This window comes from Macaca thibetana, chromosome 12 (genome assembly GCF_024542745.1).
Source record: "Macaca thibetana thibetana isolate TM-01 chromosome 12, ASM2454274v1, whole genome shotgun sequence".
NCBI classification, from domain to species: Eukaryota; Metazoa; Chordata; class Mammalia; order Primates; family Cercopithecidae; genus Macaca; species Macaca thibetana.
In genome coordinates, this window is record NC_065589.1 from 122,393,864 (window position 1) to 122,411,452 (window position 17,589).

The 17,589-nt window shown below is 38.8% G+C and overlaps 1 protein-coding gene across 1 annotated transcript in view; it reads left to right on the forward strand.

The window, feature by feature from the left end:
- CNTNAP5 (contactin associated protein family member 5) overlaps positions 1–16,648 on the forward strand; it is an 862,050-nt gene extending 845,402 nt beyond the window's left edge. Inside the window, exons 22-24 of the mRNA XM_050752523.1 lie at positions 3,850–4,068; positions 13,159–13,230; positions 15,768–16,648. Of these exons, the coding sequence (XP_050608480.1) occupies positions 3,850–4,068; positions 13,159–13,230; positions 15,768–15,964 (488 nt within the window). The 3' untranslated portion in view covers positions 15,965–16,648. The remainder of the gene's footprint in view (positions 1–3,849; positions 4,069–13,158; positions 13,231–15,767) is intronic.
- The last annotated feature ends 941 nt before the right edge of the window (positions 16,649–17,589 follow it).

The window sequence follows — 17,589 nt, forward strand, 5'->3', positions numbered from 1 at the left end:
CTTAGGTCGGCCTAATTTCCAGTCTGTACCTATCAGCAACTCATGCTGTTTTGGCATCACCCTTGGGGGGCACGGGGCTAAGTCAAAAGAGAATCAAGAACCATATTTTGATAATATTTAAAATGTATTGAGTAAGAGAAACTAAGTCAATTTCAAATAAGACATTTGGATATGCTGTTGTTTTTTCTTTCCAAGATACCTTTGGTTTCTTAAGGCAGTGACAAGACTTTTGAACATTGTCGTTCTTTTTTTGGATAAGATTTTTTATGTTAGTAGAAAATCTTGGGAAAAGCGAAACAGGGAATACTGGCATTTTTCAGTGGTGTCGCCTTTGCTTGCATTCCCATTTTGTCAGCCTTTGAGGAGCTGTATTCGCTATTAAGTTTGTCTTCAACATCCATTCTCTAGCACAGCACATAAAACAGCCCCCTCATCTAACTCCACATGAATCTAATGTAATTTTAACCTAAAAACAGAAAAATGAATTAGGAAATACATTTGTCTTTAATATAATATAGAGTTCAGTGAATTCTGTGAGGCATTTAACCAAAATAACTTGTGCTTTCCTTAGATTTTGCAACCCATTTTTAAAGATAATTTATGTAAAATTATTTTCCTCTATACAAGAGATATTTTGGAGGGTTTTTTTTTTTGGAGGCTGCATTGCTTAGATACAGTTTGGCATTTAAAATCATAAAGACTTGGGTTTAAATCTCAACCCTGCTACGTGATCTTCAGTACATCTTTGAACTTCTTCGAGTCGCAGTTACTTCATCTGTAAATTTTGAAGATTGAGAACACATATCTACAATAGCTTTTGAGGGGAATAGAAATCATTCTTCGACAACAATTATTGCAGTTGCATGTAGCTACTCAGTGAGTGGTGAATGTTGAGTATTTTGCAGCTTTAAAATTACTGTTTTCAGCAAATTATTATAGCATACTACATATTAGCTAACACTATTATAAGAAACTAAAATCATTTAGAACCTTTCTAACTTTTGTCTTATTTTTGTTTTTTTTCCTCTCCATCTGCGTAAGGATCTGAGAAATCATGATCTTGAGCTTCATGCGGAGAATATTTTCTTCTATCAGGGATTCTTGTTCTTTGCATTTCTTTTCAGAAACACCTCAAGGTTTCCGTCCTTCTAATACATCTGGAAGAAGCACACTTCCCTAGAGATAGGGCTTTATTTAAAACATCTCTTCATTCAAGGAGAGAATGTCATTTGCTGGCATTTCCCCCAACTTATCTTTGTGCCTATTCTTACATCTGGAGTGTGTCATGACAGTCACTATAGTGATGTCCTCCAAGATCCTTGACACTATGTAGGCTTCTTCCCCATTGAGTCCTGGGATGAGAACTGGCGATGTTGACTTAGATCCTTCAGGCGGAACTACAATGACTTGTCACTTTCCATGTTCTGAAATCCTACAATGCAAAAACCCCATGACACTTTATGCTCCTCTTCCCTTGTCTTCTGCCTCTTCCTCTAAATATTTCTGATCTTTAACTCTACCTCTTGCTAACTACCAATCTGTAGCTAATGTATATTCTGAATTGTATCTGGATACACTGAGTTCTGGTGCCACCAGTAAAAACCATCTAGCCCATTAAAGCTTTTTGTGAGATGCTTTATGTGGGATACAGTCTTTTAATGCTCATGATAACAAACAAACATATGTGATCCTTTCACGAATAAGTAACAAATAATATCAGCGCTGTATGAGATATTTGAATATTTGGAAGACAGAAGGTTTCTCATACATCTCAGAGTTCTTTTATATTTGAAGAAGTGACAGTTCACTTTATTATTGGATTTTCATTATCATATTTGGGAAAGTTCTCACAAAATCTCAGACCTGAAGTTGTAGATAGAATTATAGTGCACAGGCCCGGCGCGGTGGCTCACGCCTGTAATCCCAGCCCTTTGGGAGGCCGAGGCGGGTGGATCACGAGGTCAGGAGATCAAGACCATCCTGGCTAACACAGTGAAACCCTGTCTCTACTATAAATACAAAAAATTAGCCGGGCGTGGTGGCGGGCACCTGTAGTCCCAGCTACTCGGGAGGCTGAGGCGTGAACCCGGGAGGTGGAGCTTGCAGTGAGCCGAGTTCACGCCACTGCACTCCAGTCTGGGAGACGTAGCGAGACTCGGTCTCAAAAAAAAAAAAAAAAAAAAAAAATTATAGTGCACAAAGATGTCTGTGTTCTAATCCTCAGAACCCAAGAATACATTAGGCGATGTGTCAAAGAGGAAGTAAAGTTGCAAAAGTAATTAATATTGCTTATCATCTGTATTTGAAATAGGAAGACAATCCTGTATTATCAGGATGAACCCAGTGTAATCAAAAGGGTTCTTAAAAGTGAAAGAAGGAGATAGAAGAGAATTATAGGTTGAAGTGAGTATGGAAGAAAGACACAGAGAAATGTAACATTGCTTGCCTGGAAATAGAGAAGGAGTCTAGAGAAGCCCTGGGATGTGGGTGGTTTCTAGAAGCCGGAAAAGGCGAGGAAATGTAATATTCCTCCAGAGCCTTTAGAATTAACGCAGCCTTGCTGATACTTGATTTTCAACCCAATGAGATCTACGGCAGACTTCAAACGCACAGAACTGCAAGATCACACACTTGTGTTTTAAGCTGTTTAAAGTCATTTAAGTTTGTGGCAATTTGTCACAGCAGCCACATAACATTAATGCACGATTTCATTCTTTATGTAAAAAAGACAGAGATGATGACTTGTCTAAGTTTACATGGGTGTTGATGGAGGAGAGTAAAATTAGAGCAAAACTTAGAAAAGGCATTATTAAGGGAGGTTAATTTCTCATTTTCTTCCATATCCTTATCATGTCTCTTAATGCTGCCAACATAATGCATGCTTACAAATCGATGGAGTCTCTTTGACCATTTATGAATCAAAATAAAATTATAATCTACACTGGTAGATGAGAGAGTCCCTACCACCTTTCAGAAAACAAACAAATTATCTTAATAAATAACCATTTGGACCATCTCGGTATGTTACGACTGTTACACCTTAGGAAAAAAATGGCTCATTATGCATTGCAGTTTTATATAATTGCATCATAGAAGTTTGTTCAAATTACTCTTTTAACAAAAAGGAATAGAATACTGAGTAATCTTACCACAAATCTTGAAGAAAATGAGACATTTGATCTTGCTGTGAATTCCAAATTACTGCACGTTCATCTTTTATAAAGTCTCAAAGATACTTTACGAAGTTGAATGCTGTCATAAAAAACCCATGCACACCAATCAGTTCCACGGACAGAACCAAGCAGGTGAAAATCTTGAATAGAAGGTCAGTCTACACAGGTGGCTTAAAATAATTTACACGATAAATCTTTGGAAGGACAATGTTGACTTCTGACGTCTCTACCTCTTTATTCTTTTTTCTCTTGCTACATTTTTGAGTGAAGTGTTGTAATGAACATCGTAGGGAGCTTGCACTAATCACCAGCATCCAAAGATAAATGATGATGGGGATAGTGATATAAATTTTATAAAACACCTAAAGTACAGAACAGATTTATTGTCTTTGTTACAGTTCATAAAATACATGAATGAAAATTTAGAAGTTTGGAATATTCTTTATCTCAAAGCAGAGATGGCCCTGACAGTTTTCTATGAAATGTGGCTGACATATTGATGCTTGCGTTGGGAGCGGAGCTGGGGAAAGGAGATAAAGAGAGATAAGGGAGGGTTTTGTTTACTCAAAGAATAACGAGGGAATTTCTGTAATTTTAGATATTACTCAAAGAGGACCCAGCATAATTTGAGGAAAAAAAAGAAGTAAAGGACTTCTGATTGTCTTTTACATTGCAGAGAATCTTAGTTTGGATTCTGAAGTTGCTAAAGCAAACGCCTTGGGTTTTGCTGGATGCATGTCTTCCGTCCAGTACAACCACATAGCACCACTGAAAGCTGCCCTGCGCCATGCTACCGCCGCGCCTGTGACTGTCCATGGGACCTTGACGGAATCCAGCTGCGACTTCATGGTGGACTCAGATGTGGATGCAGTGACCACGGTGCATTCTTCATCAGGTATACTCAAGAGCACGCACAAGAGAGCTTCTGTCACTGGCACTACTTTTGGTGTCTTCAAGAAGCTTCCAGATGAAAGGGTTGGCTAATGCGACTCAATTTTTACCTCGTGTAATTACAGGTGGTTAAAAGTTATGACTGATATTTCATGGGGGATTTTTATATATAATTGATGTTTTATTTTTAATATGATGAGTAATTAGAACTAAATGCATAGTTGTGTACTTTGCTTATTATGCATGTATATAATGCATTTTGTGTGTGTGTGTGTGTGTGTGTGTGTGTGTGTTTGTATACATAGTCACTACTGTTGAACTGGATACTGCTCTGAGAATTGAGGTATTTAGAGAATGGGAGGCAGCAAGCTGGTTCTCCAACTAATATGATAATTCATGTGATTAAAATAAACCTTTTTTTAGCTTTACTAAGAAATAATTGACAAATACAAATTATATATTTTCAAAGTGTAAAATGTGATAATCTGATAAACATATGCATTGTGTAATTACTATCACAATTTAATTAATCACACTTATCACTGCACATAGTTACCCTTTGTGTGTGTGTGTGTGTATGTGTATGCACATCTGATGAGGACACTTAAGGTTTACTATTTTAGCAAACGTCAAGGAAACAACACAGTATGAATAACTGCGGTCATCATGCTGTACATTAGTTCACCAAAATTTGGGCCTAGTGTGGTGGCTCATGCCTGTAATTGCAGCACTTTGGGAGGCTAAGGCGGGTGGATCACCTGAGGTCAGGAGTTCGAGACCAGTCTGGCCAACGTGGCGAAACCCCATCTTTACTAAAAATACAAAAATTAGCTGGCCATGGTGGCGGGCACCTGTAATTCCAGCTACTTGGGAGGCTGAGGAATGAGAATCGCTTGAACCCAGGAGGCGGAGGTTGCAATGCCCCAAGATCGTGCAACTGCACTCCAGCCTGGGGGATAGAGCGAAACTCTGTTTCAAAAAAGAAAAAAAAAATCCCCCAAATTTATCATCTTCTGACTGAAAGCTTGTACTCTTTAACCAACAACTCTCCATTTCCTCCACACGCCAGCCCCTGCCAACCACCATTCTGTTTCTATGAGTTTGACTTTTGTAGATTCCACATATAAGTTATATCACATAGTATTTGTCTTTCTGTGTCTTGTTTATTTCAAATTGGCATAACGTCCTCTAGGTTATTCTGTATCGTCACAAATGGCATGATCTTTTTTAATGCTGAATAATTTCCAATTGCGTGTGTATATGCCACAATGTCTTTAATCATTTAAGCGTTAACAGACAGGTTGTTTCCATATCTTGGCTATTGTGAATAATACTGCAGTAAACACTAGTGCAGAAAGCTGCAGTCATCACACTCTCTGATTTCAAACTATATTGCAAAGCTATAGTAATCAAAAAAGCATAATACTGGCATAAAACAAACACATAGACCAATAGAACAGAATAAAAAAGCCAGAAATAAACCCAGGCTTATTTAATCAACTAATCTTTGGCAAGATTTCCAAAAATACATAATATGGAAAATGTTGCTTACTCAATAAATTGTGCTGGGAAAATTGAATATCCACATGCAAAAGAATAGAATTGGACCTTTATCTTGCACCATATAAAAATTAACTTGAAATGGATTAAAACCTTAAATATAAGACCTGAGACTGTAAACTCCAGGAAAGGAACATAAGGAAAAATCTCCTTAACATTGATCTTGAAAATATATATGTAATTTTTACATGGCACCAAAAGTAGGATCAACAAGAGCAAAAATAAAAAAGTGGGACTGCATAAAAGTAAAGAACTTCTGTACAGCAAAGGACACAATACACAAAATGAAAAGGCAATCTACAGAATTGGAAAAAAAAGTTTTTAAACTATATGACTGATGAAGGGTTAGTAGCCAAAGCATAAAAAGAATTAATATAACTCCATAGCAAGAAAAGAAAGAAAAGAAAAAAGAAAAACATTTATTGTGGCACTATTCACAATAGCAAAGACTTGGAATCAACCCAAATGTCCATCAGTGACAGACTGGATTAAGAAAATGTGGCACATATACACCATGGAATACTATGCAGCCATAAAAAAGGATGAGTTTGTGTCCTTTGTAGGGACATGGATGCAGCTGGAAACCATCATTCTTAGCAAACTATTGCAGGAATAGAAAACCAAACACCGCATGTTCTCACTCATAGGTGGGAACTGAACAATGAGATCACTTGGACTCGGGAAGGGGAACATCACACACCGGGGCCTATCATGGGGAGGGGGGAGGGGGGAGGGATTGCATTGGGAGTTATACCTGATGTAAATGACAAGTTGATGGGTGCAGCACAGCAACATGGCACAAGTATACATATGTAACAAACCTGCACGTTATGCACATGTACCCTAGAACTTAAAGTATAATAATAATAAAAAATAAATTTAAAAAAATAGGCAAAGGATGTGAATAGGCTTTTTTATTTTTTTCCACAAAAGACATACAAACGTCCAACAGGTACCTGAAAAGGTGCTTAACATCACTGATCATCAGGGAAATGCAAATCAAAACCACAATGAGATGTCACTTCACAGCTGATAATGTGATGGCTAGTATCAAAAAGACAAGAACAACATATGTCGGAGAGGAAGTGCAGAAAACGGAACCCTTGTACACTACTGGTGGGAATGCAACTTGGTACAGCCATTATGGAAAAGAGTAGAGAGGTTCCTCAAAATACTAAAACTCGAATCCTGTTTCTGAATATGTAACCAAAATAAATTAAATCAGCCTTTTTTAAAAGTAGAAAAAACCCACAGCACCATCATCCATGCATCTAGGCTTCACCATTCTCTAAGTGCCTTTTTTATCTTTTCTTAGTCACTGCCATTTTGGGTGTCTGAAAATGTATCTGGGATTTTGTTTTAATCAGGTATGATAAGGTGACAGGCATGAGATGACAGCCTTTGAAAGCAAAGTTTGTTTCTTACAGTTCGCAAGAAAGGAGATACATTATACCATGCAGAGCCACATGGAGGAGTGCTAGGGTTGGTCAGGAGGCAGAAAGAGAAAGGGGAAAGTGTGGTGGGGTGGCTGTGTTGCAGCTTCCACGGGAAGGAATGGTGTGAACCAGGTAGGCAAGCTTGAGCCAGTTAGAATTGGATAGTTTGAATAATTTGGGCAGTATCTGTGCTATAAGGGTGGTCTCTAGTTATTTAATACTTGGCCTTGAGTTATTTAAGGCAAGAGAAATACTGGGTTGGTGAGTGTGAGTTAAATAAATGAGTTAGTGGGGGAAGATGGGCTCTGGATTGATTGGTTTGTGTATAAAATGCATGCTTGCAGGCATGTTGTTTGCTATCTCTAGGAATTAGCTAGCACTGGGAGGGGCAGTGTCTCCCTGGCCAGCAAGGTCCTCAAGATGTCAAAGCATCATAAATACTGATAAAACAAAATGACTAATACACTGGGATAAAACCAAGACATCCACATGTATCAACATGTCAATATTGATAGATAGAAACAGTAATAAGGTTGTCATTCTGACTATGCTTTAAAGTGGTTTGTCCCGGGAGGCGGAGCTTGCAGTGAGCCGAGATTGCGCCACTGCACTCAGCCTGGGCGACAGAGCAAGACTCCGTCTCAAAAATAAATAAATAAATAAAAATAAAGTGGTTGGTATGGGAGTGAGGAGGTATTGTCAGGTTTTTCCAGGATGCTTTTTCTAAATCCACAGGATATACATTTTGTTCAGAATTTGCTGCCAATATTGATATACAGTATGGGTTTTGCAAGTAGTGGTGATGAAGAGGCTAGGTCTGAGATATTTGATACAGCTCCCAGATTACCATGGTATTGTTTTACCCTCCCCTTGCCTCCAAGCATACACTAAGAACAATAGTGGTAGGCATCAAAGGGTTCTGGGCCATGGTAATTTTCTATTACAGGCACAATTCCCCTGGCAATGGTCTATGATAGGTCATGATGTGTTAGTAGGAAGATAAAAGGTGGGACATCTTATTGCAGTAAACAAGTCAGGGGGATTTTCGTATCTTGGGAAATATATTGAGAAACATGCACTCTCTTATATGGCAGGACTCTTAGCCAAGACCTTTAGCCTGAGATCCATAGTGCCCAGTCCAATATTTTGTAAAAATTGAGAAATAAATTTTTTAACCAAGTTGGTAATCTGAATAGGATATTTAAATATTTCTATCTACTCTTCCAGCAATGTATTGCCCACTCCTTTACTGCTTTAGGTTTCACCATTTTATTCTTCAAATGCGATTTTGAGTTGTCTTTGGTGAGATTGTTGTGACTCTCCTGTTGCCTCATTCATCACACATCTTTCAAGCAGCTACTCAGTGTTAACTTCCATAGTTAGTGGAGATAACAAAAACTAAGAAACATTTAAAGTCCCTACTTTTAGAAATCTGTAAAGATGATGGAAGGCGATGGTTCAGGGAATTAGGGTGTAGCATTAGATGCTGGGCACAATATCATAATACAGTGTGAGCAATGCTAAGGGAAAGATATGAACAGAGTTTTTGGGTTGTATGGAACCTAGAAAAAGCAGCAAATATATTTTTAGATGAACTAATGATAGATTTATAAATAATATGATCATGCCAATTGCTTAGGGAGAAGGGTTTGCAATGTTCAGAAGACAGAAGACCATTACAAAAGGAAATATGTAAGTTAAAGTGCAAATTTCTGGTAGAGTGTAGCATATTTAGTAATCAGTGAAAACCCCTCACAGGTAAATCATTAGGTGCAAGTGTAGAAGTCCAACATATTTCAATAATGAGGAGTTCTTACCGAATGTTGGCTCTCTCTCTCTCTCTATCTCTCTCTATATATAGATATTCCACAGAGATAGATATAAATAGTTGCTCAATGTCTATCTATATAATTATAGTACACAATAAATTCTATTCTATAAGAATAGATATATAGATATAGACTATATATAATATATAGATCTTGATCTATATATATGATATAAATAGATACATTTAAGCTGCGTCATTTTTTTTTTTGAGAAGGGAATTAAAACTAAAAGATAGCTCTAAAATTGTAAAAGACAATTTAGACACACTGTGAAGAGAGAAGTACTATTGAAATAAATGAATAACTACCCCAAGGGTTACTTTGTAGAAGGTGTCCATTAAACATGGATATAGGCATGGTATTTTTAATTTTCGTAGTCGTGTTACTGAAGCTGTCATCATACTAGATATGAAGTATTTTATTTGTAGCTTTAATAAATATTAGAGAGTTACAATTAACAAACTGGGTTAACATATATTAATGTATCATTAGCAAAATTTGCTAGAAATGGGGAAATCTGTTGTAAAATCAATGTTAAGTAGTAACCAAGGTTATTACTTTGGTTAATGATCTTAAAAGTAGTACATAGACTCAATAAGGGAGAAACCATTGTAAGTTGGAGTAAGGGGAAAAGGCCATGGGGCTGGGCACGGTGGCTCATGCCTATAATCCCGGCACTTTGGGAGGCCAAGGTGGGCAGATCACAAGGTCAGGAGTTCCTGACCAGCCTGACCAGCATGGTGAAACCCCGTCTCTACTAAAAACAGAAAAATTAGCTGCGCATGGTGGTGTATGCCTGTAATCCCAGCTACTTAGGAGGCTGAGGCAGGAGAGTTGCTTGAACCGGGGAGACAGAGGTTGCAGTGAGCTGAGATCGCGCCACTGCACTCCAGCCTAAGTGACAGAGCAAGACTCAGTCAAAAAGAAAGAAAGAAAGAAAGAAAGAAAGAAAGAAAGAAAGAAAGAAAGAAAGAAAGAAAGAAAGAAAGAAAGAAAGAAAGAAAGAAAGAAAGAAAGAAAGAAAGAAAGGAAGAAAAGAAAGAAAAGAAGGAGAGGAGAGGAGAGGAAAGGAGAGGAGAGGAAACGAGAGGGGAAAGGCAAGGGGAAAGGCAAGGCAAGGCAGGGCAGGGCAGGGCAGGGCAGGGCAAGGCAAGGCAAGGCAGAAAAATAAACCATAATGGATGATCCAGATTTGAATACAGTCATGTACCATGTGAAGATAATGGTCTGCATAGACTGTAGTCCTCTAAGATTATAATGGAGCTGAATAATTTCTATGACCTAATGAAGTTGTAGCAACCATAAGGTCCTAGTACAACACCTTATCCACACGTATTTTGGTGACTCTGGTATAAACTTACTCCTCAATAAAAGCCCCAAGCATTTTCTTTAGGAAAAAACTCAGAAGAAGGCATTGTTATGGTAGAAGATGGTACCTCCTGCATGTGGTTGACCCTGAAGACCTTCCAGTGGGACAACATGAGGAGGTGGAAGACAGTGATGTTAATGTCGTGAATTCATGTAAGCTTAATCTACTGTGTATGTTTGTGTCTTCATTTTCAGGAAAAAAAAAGTTTAAAAAGTAAAAAATAATAAATAAATTTAAAAACAGAAAAAGTCTTATAGCAAAAGGATATAAAGAAAGAAAATAGTTTTGTATAGTTGTATGCTATTTGTGTTTTAAGTGTTATGACAAAGAAGTCAAAAGTTAAAAAAATAAAAAGTTTACAAAGCAAAAAAGTTATAGTAAGCTAAAGATACTTTATTATTGAAGAAAGAAAAAAGTTAATAAATGTAGTGTAGCCTAAGTGTATAGTGCTTATAAAGGCTTTATTAGTGTAGAGTAATGTCCTAGACCTTCACCACTCACTCACTGACTCGCCCAGAGCAACTTCCAGTCCTGTAGGCTCCATTCATGATAAGTGTCCTATGCAGGTGTAGCATGTATTTAAATCTCGTATTTCTAATCTGCCCTTTCTATGTTTAGATATGCTTAGGTACACATGTACTTACAAATGTGTTATAGTTGCTTGCAGTATTCAGTACAGCAGCATGCTATACAGGTTTGTAACCTGGGGCAATAGTCTATGCTACACATACAGTCTAGGTGTGTCATAGGCTGTACCATCTAGGTTTGTGTGAGCGCACTCTATGATTTCCACACGATGACAAAACTGCCTAATGACACATTTTTCAGAATATATTCCCACCATTAAGCTACACATGACTGTATTTATAAAGAAGCAGGAGGCATTTTAGGTAGGCGGACTAGCCCAGGGATATACAAGAATAACAAGCACAGTGGACAGTGTGATGCAGGAGATCTAATAACTAAATATTTTGAATTTCCTCTCTCCCTTTCTCCCTCCCTCCCATTCTTTCTTCTTTCTTTCCCCCCTGTCTTCTACCTGTCTTTTACCATACCTCTTCCCCCTCTCTCTCTCCCCGTTTCATTGCTTCCTCTGATTTCACATTTTCCACTTTCTCTTTGCCTGCCTGCTCTCTCTCTGTCTCTAACACCCAGTATCATCATCGTCACCCCATTGTTATAATTGGCGACATATATATATATATATATGTATATATGTATACACACACACACGTCTATGTTCTTCTCCATGTATATATGCATGTAAGTAGGCCATTCAGGTGTACACAGACGATTAATAATAATGTCAAGTTCCAACCCCAAGTTTTTTCCACCAGACCCACCTTATCAATGTCACCAGTTCAGAATATCTGCCCCATGGCCAGCACCTTCTTTAATTACAATACCATTCCCATTTGACCCCATCAGCCTCTCTCTCATGTTGATTTGTTTCTGCTCCAATTTCGAGAGTCCTAGGAAAAGGCCACCCCTGTACACCACAGACAGCATAAACCACCACTCTCTGTTCACTCGAAGACACAGTAAATTCTTACCAAACATCTTGCATGTGTGTCTGTACATGGTCGTGTGGCAAGTGCTGTGGTATGAAGAAGTGCGTGTCTTGGTTTTTTCATTAGGAAGCTTGATGTCCCGCTCGTAAGACTAGGATATGCATGTTTATACACATGTAAATGTGTATGTAATTGATAGTAAGCAACATTATAATAAGAAACAAGATTTAGTGAGCACTTGCATTGTCTCAGGCACTGTTCTAAAAACATATATATTAACTTGTATAATTCTTACAAAACCTTTTAAGGCAATTAAAGTATTATTTTTACCATTGGACAGATAAGAAAGTTTAAATGACACATGACAGGACTAATGATGTCACACGGGGGCTTGAATTCTGTTGCTGCCTGCACATCACCAATCTTGGAGTTTTTCCAGCAGCAGAGAGGAGTAATAGAAAGACTCTGAGTGCAGTAATTGTATACGTTTGGTGTGAATTTTGCCTCTTCCATGAATGATCTGTAGGACTTTTGACATGTTATTTGATTGTTTCAATCTAGTTTCCTTATTAGCCAAAGGGGAACAATAAGACTCATGTTCTAGTCATTTTCCAATGATAAATGATACAACAATAATAAACAATATTGTAATATATATTATTATAAATAATAAATGATACAACAATAATCATAATAGTGACTACTTATGAGTGTGTAGTAGCCACAAGTTCCTGAAAATTTAACATGCATTATATACACACATATAGGCATTACTACTCTCCTTTAATACATGCGCAAATTCATATTTAAAAAGAGGTCTTGCTCTATGTCACCAGACCAACAAACAACAGAGCAAAGATTCAGATTAAGGTCTGTGTATCCTTAAACCTGATGCTTTTTCTTATATCATATATGGTACTGCACCTGTAGTACAATTCCTCCCTCATCAGTGAGGGCTGTTCCTGAAGGTGTTAATTCTCCAGCACTTTTGTTCTTCACTGTCAATAAACTCAGGATCCTCTTGCACCTGAAGAAGACTCTCAAGCAGAGCAGGGTGGCATGCATAGGAACTGTCCAGCGAGGCAACAGGGCACCTTAGGGGCAGGGTGAGGGCATGTGGGCAGGATATCACCATCCTCTGTTTCAACCCCTTGTCTTACAACTAGCGTATAAACAAAAAGGGTCATTGAACCATGGGGTGTGAGCAGTGCATTTCAAATGCTTTTTCCTTGTGCATGTTTTTTGAGTTCCTTGCAACATGTCAACTCACAACTCTTTGAGGGCACCTGGTGTAATGCACAGGTGTGTCGTTCCAGGTGGGCCACACTGTAGACCTCCTGCCAGTGCTTTGAGTGAGAAGTAAAGTCCCATGTCTTTTACTCCTTTCAGATCCTTTTGGGAAGACAGATGAGCGGGAACCACTCACGAATGCTGTTCGAAGTGATTCGGCAGTCATCGGAGGTAAACAATTCATTGTTGTTGAATGCAGAAAGACATAAACGATCCTGTATTTTGGAGAAAGTTATCTGAAGCCTTCCTTAATTATGGCCATCCAGTGCTCACAGCCCCCCACATTATCTGCAAGACTGTGAGCTTTTCATGAGTAGTCATGTGTGCTGAATGATCAAAGGCAGGCTCTGCCAACACCAGCAGCTCTGCGGCTTCATCCTGCCTCTGATTCACGAGGCAGCTGAGCACCAAGTCAACAGCTGGAGCATTTACTTACAGACAGCAGCTCACATTCTGTTCATTTCATACAGTTGTCACTGTTCCTAAAATGCAAACAAAGCAGACCAACAAAGCTAAATACAGGGAAGAAGCCACGTTGGGGCAGACAATGGGTGAAGCCACAGTCCTGCGGAGTGTTCCCCACCAAGTGATTTGGGTTAAGTCTAATGAGCAGGGTGAAGCCCACAGGACTGTAGTTTCAAATCTCACTGCACATATGGTTACAGATGCAGACCTTGTCTCCTCTGCTGCGAGCTCAGCTTTCCTGCTTTTCCATTTTCTCACTGCCTGTTGGCCTCCCCACTTTTTTATTCTGCTTCAGCTTGGCTTCTGCCTGCTGTGGCTTGATTTTTCCATCTGGGTCTTGCAACACAGAATGATTTCCAAGCTTCGCTTAATGTAAGATGCGTGTGAAAGACCAAACTCGTTTCTATCTGAGAAACATAACCTTAGCAGGTGCCACCATCCCTGCCTTCTGGAAGCCTAGATGAACTGATCCTTGGCAGATGGAGTTTTCCTTTTAAAAACCTGCAGTATCGTTCCATTTAGCTTATATTTAATGAGCCCTGCTGCGGGTCAGGCTCTGTGCTAAGTAGAGGATGAATGAGCCAGGGAGGAGATGGGTAAACAGAAAACAAGACAACCAGTGAAGGCTGTTCTGAGGGAGGAGGTATAAATGGCTATGGGAGCACAGAGGTGCACTCCTGATAACATGAAGAAAGGAAAACCACGCCTTTCCTTAAGGAAGTTCCTAAAACCTCTGACCTGAATTTCTGCTTCAGAGAAGCTGGTCCACCTTAATTTTTGTTTGGCATCGAGAAATGTGGGAAAGAATTTTGTGCCTATATCTCGTTCAGTAATTTCCCATTTGACAAGTGCAGAAAAAGACTTTTGTGACTGCTGATTCCTCTCCAGCTATTTACATGCTCTGTGAGTCTCTTTAAGGACAGGAAAGTCATCTGACACCCTAGGAAAATTCCTGGAGGCTTGCACAGCTGCTGACTTGGACTATCCCAAGCATTGAAGGAGTAGGAACCAGTTTCCTATTTCATTTCTTAAGGCTGCAACCCACTCAGGAGAGTCACTCACTACCACCCAGTTTATTCATAGACTTGCTAACTTAAGTGATTTTACTCTTACTTGTTCTAACATAGTTGTAGAAAATGCCACAAAATGGTTTAGGAACATATATTTATAAAAATAAATCTTAATCATGGCCCCAGTTCTACAAAAAATTGGCGGAAGACGTGCAATCCACATATGAAACTTTCAAATGTCCATGCTTCTGTAAATCATAATGCACTGTGTCCAAAAATAACTTTCTAAAATAGACACTTTTCCTCAATATCTCCTCTCCTTAGAAAAATAAAACAGCAAAATATAGAACTTATTACAAGTCAAGTCTTTGCTTATCATACATATTGTTAAATATTTTCATGCTGAAATACTACATTCATGTAGAGACACATCTGCCACTTCCACATTTTCACTGTCCCTTGGCGGATACTGCCTTTCATGTTCCAAGAGCCTTCCTGGCAAAGGTAAGGGTGAGACCTTAGGGTAAGCAAGGATAGCTTGCAACATAATCCAGTTGAATCACACACAATCAGAATTAGGGGGAATCTGATGGGCCTGGGCAGAAGTTTGCCGTCTCAACGGACTCTGAGTTTCTCGAGAACAGAGGCGTCTTGTCACTGAATGAGCCTCAGTTTCACAGAGTGCAGAGCATGCAAAAATGTTCTGAATTTATAGTGATCATTTCATTATTAATGAAAATGTTTGAGCGAAACAAGTATATAACATAAAACAAATTTACATCAGGAGGGCATGTGTTGAGAAGTGAGATATTTAAGTACCATTTTCTAGGATGCTAAAGTAACTCTGAAATACTTAGTTGTGAGGTGACCAAAAAAATGGGCTAATTACAAATGATTCTGACACATTTATAGCAGACTTGAAAAACTTACAAAGAAACCCTTTGCTAGTCCAATTCCATATGCAGAAGATGGCATTCTCAGTTCTTTAAACAAAACCTTCTATGGTTGAGAGCGTCTCTCTCCCCAGCTAGTTTGAAAGAAGGTTTTATAATAATTGAAGACAGGGCCTTTCAGCAGGTCTTTATTTCTGGGCAGGTGGCAGAGTTGCGTTTGTGTGATTTGTTTTGTTTTGTTTTCTCTCTTTAGCATTCCTCTCATCTGGCAGGAACCCACTCTCCTGAGCAGATGATTTGTGATTATTTCCTTCTCTCTTTCCTTCCCCTTTCTCTCCAGGGGTGATAGCAGTGGTGATATTCATCATCTTCTGTATCATCGGCATCATGACCCGGTTCCTCTACCAGCACAAGCAGTCACATCGTACAAACCAGATGAAGGAGAAGGAATATCCAGAAAATTTGGACAGTTCCTTCAGAAATGATATTGACTTGCAAAACACAGTGAGCGAGTGTAAACGGGAATATTTCATCTGAGAAACTGCAGGGTTCCTACTACTATTTTTTCTTGTTGTTCAATTATCTCCTCCCCTTCTTCTCTCCTGTCTTTTGATTTGGTCATTCTCTTTATTTTCTGCTTGCCATTTCTTTTCTGGAACATATTTGCATCCACCACAGCATCAATTCCCTTGATCCAGTCCAAGAGACCAGGCAGACGTGGCCACTGCCTTCCTCTCTGATGAACCTATCGGGTGAAAACGACCACTCAAGAGACTGACTTCACTATTCAAGACAAGGAAGAGACACATGTGTGCACTCCTGCATGTTCAGTTCTGTACTTCCAGTTTCTAAAATGCACTGTTCAGTTTGGCAGCCGCTTGGTGGTTCGGGCTTGCTTTGAACCTGAGCTCTTTGGCTTAGGCACATGACGGTCATTCCTGACATCCTCCCCATCTCAAGCCTATTCTTACCAGGGAACCCAGGGCAGGGAGAGAAGAACCTAGAGGCCTGGTTTGCTTTGGAGGCATTATAAAAGGGGTAAGAGAGGTTTGTTTTGTGGTGGTTTACTTTCTTTACCATAGGCAATCACTTGCCTTAACTCATCACCCTTTTTCACTATGACCCTTAGACCCTGAGTATTTTCAAATATATGATCACTGATAGTAGTGAGGAAAATTACTTTGCTCCTTTCTTACCACTCTCTCCTGGGGCCGACACCATAGCATAAAGCTAGGGGAGGCATGGTAATAGTAGCTTGAAACTAGGAGGTAACAAGAAAGCGTCTAGGAAGTAGATGTTCCGTATCTTCAAAAATGCCTCCTCCAATTTTGTAAGAATGCTAGCTAGGTATTCCTGGTATTCCTGGGATTATTCTACTGACATATATGTACACACACATGTGTATATGTGTATATATATGTGAGTATATATATACACATACATGTACATATATGTGAGTATATATACACATACATGTATATATATGTGAGTATATATATACACATACATGTATATATATGTGAGTATATATATATACACATATGTATACACAGACACATATATAGATATATACACACAAACACACACACATATATGTTGCTGCAGCATAAAGAAATTGAAATAAAAGTTTAAAATAGTACCTGTTTCAGTGAAATAGCCTAAACCATCTTAACTCAGCTTTAAAACAAAAATTAAATCAGGAAAAAATGGAAAAAAAAAACTGCATGAAAGAAGAGAAATACCAAACAGAATTCTGCCCTTCCATTCACTCACTAAAGACCCGGTGAAGACAGTTAATTCAAATTTGCAAGCGTCACATTTTTGAACATCAAGCTATTCTCCGAGAGGTTTAGGATGCATTAACATAAGTGACATGGTCACCTCTAGCTAACTAGCTTTGCTTGATTTCAGAGGAGCCCTTAGGTTCTGTAGCTTATCACATTTTCAAGTCTGCTGTACCCTATATACATAAAGACTCTTCCAAACATCTCTTTATAGGCTTAAACTCCCAAAAGAGGTGGTGATAAATTTCAGGGTTTTTGCCCCTTTTGGTAACAAAGCATTGAAAACAGTCATTCATTCCTTCAAGAAGGCACCTTGAGCTCATCCATGGGGTGGTGGTAAAGATCTTAATGATTTTTCTGTGGAAATATGCATCGTTC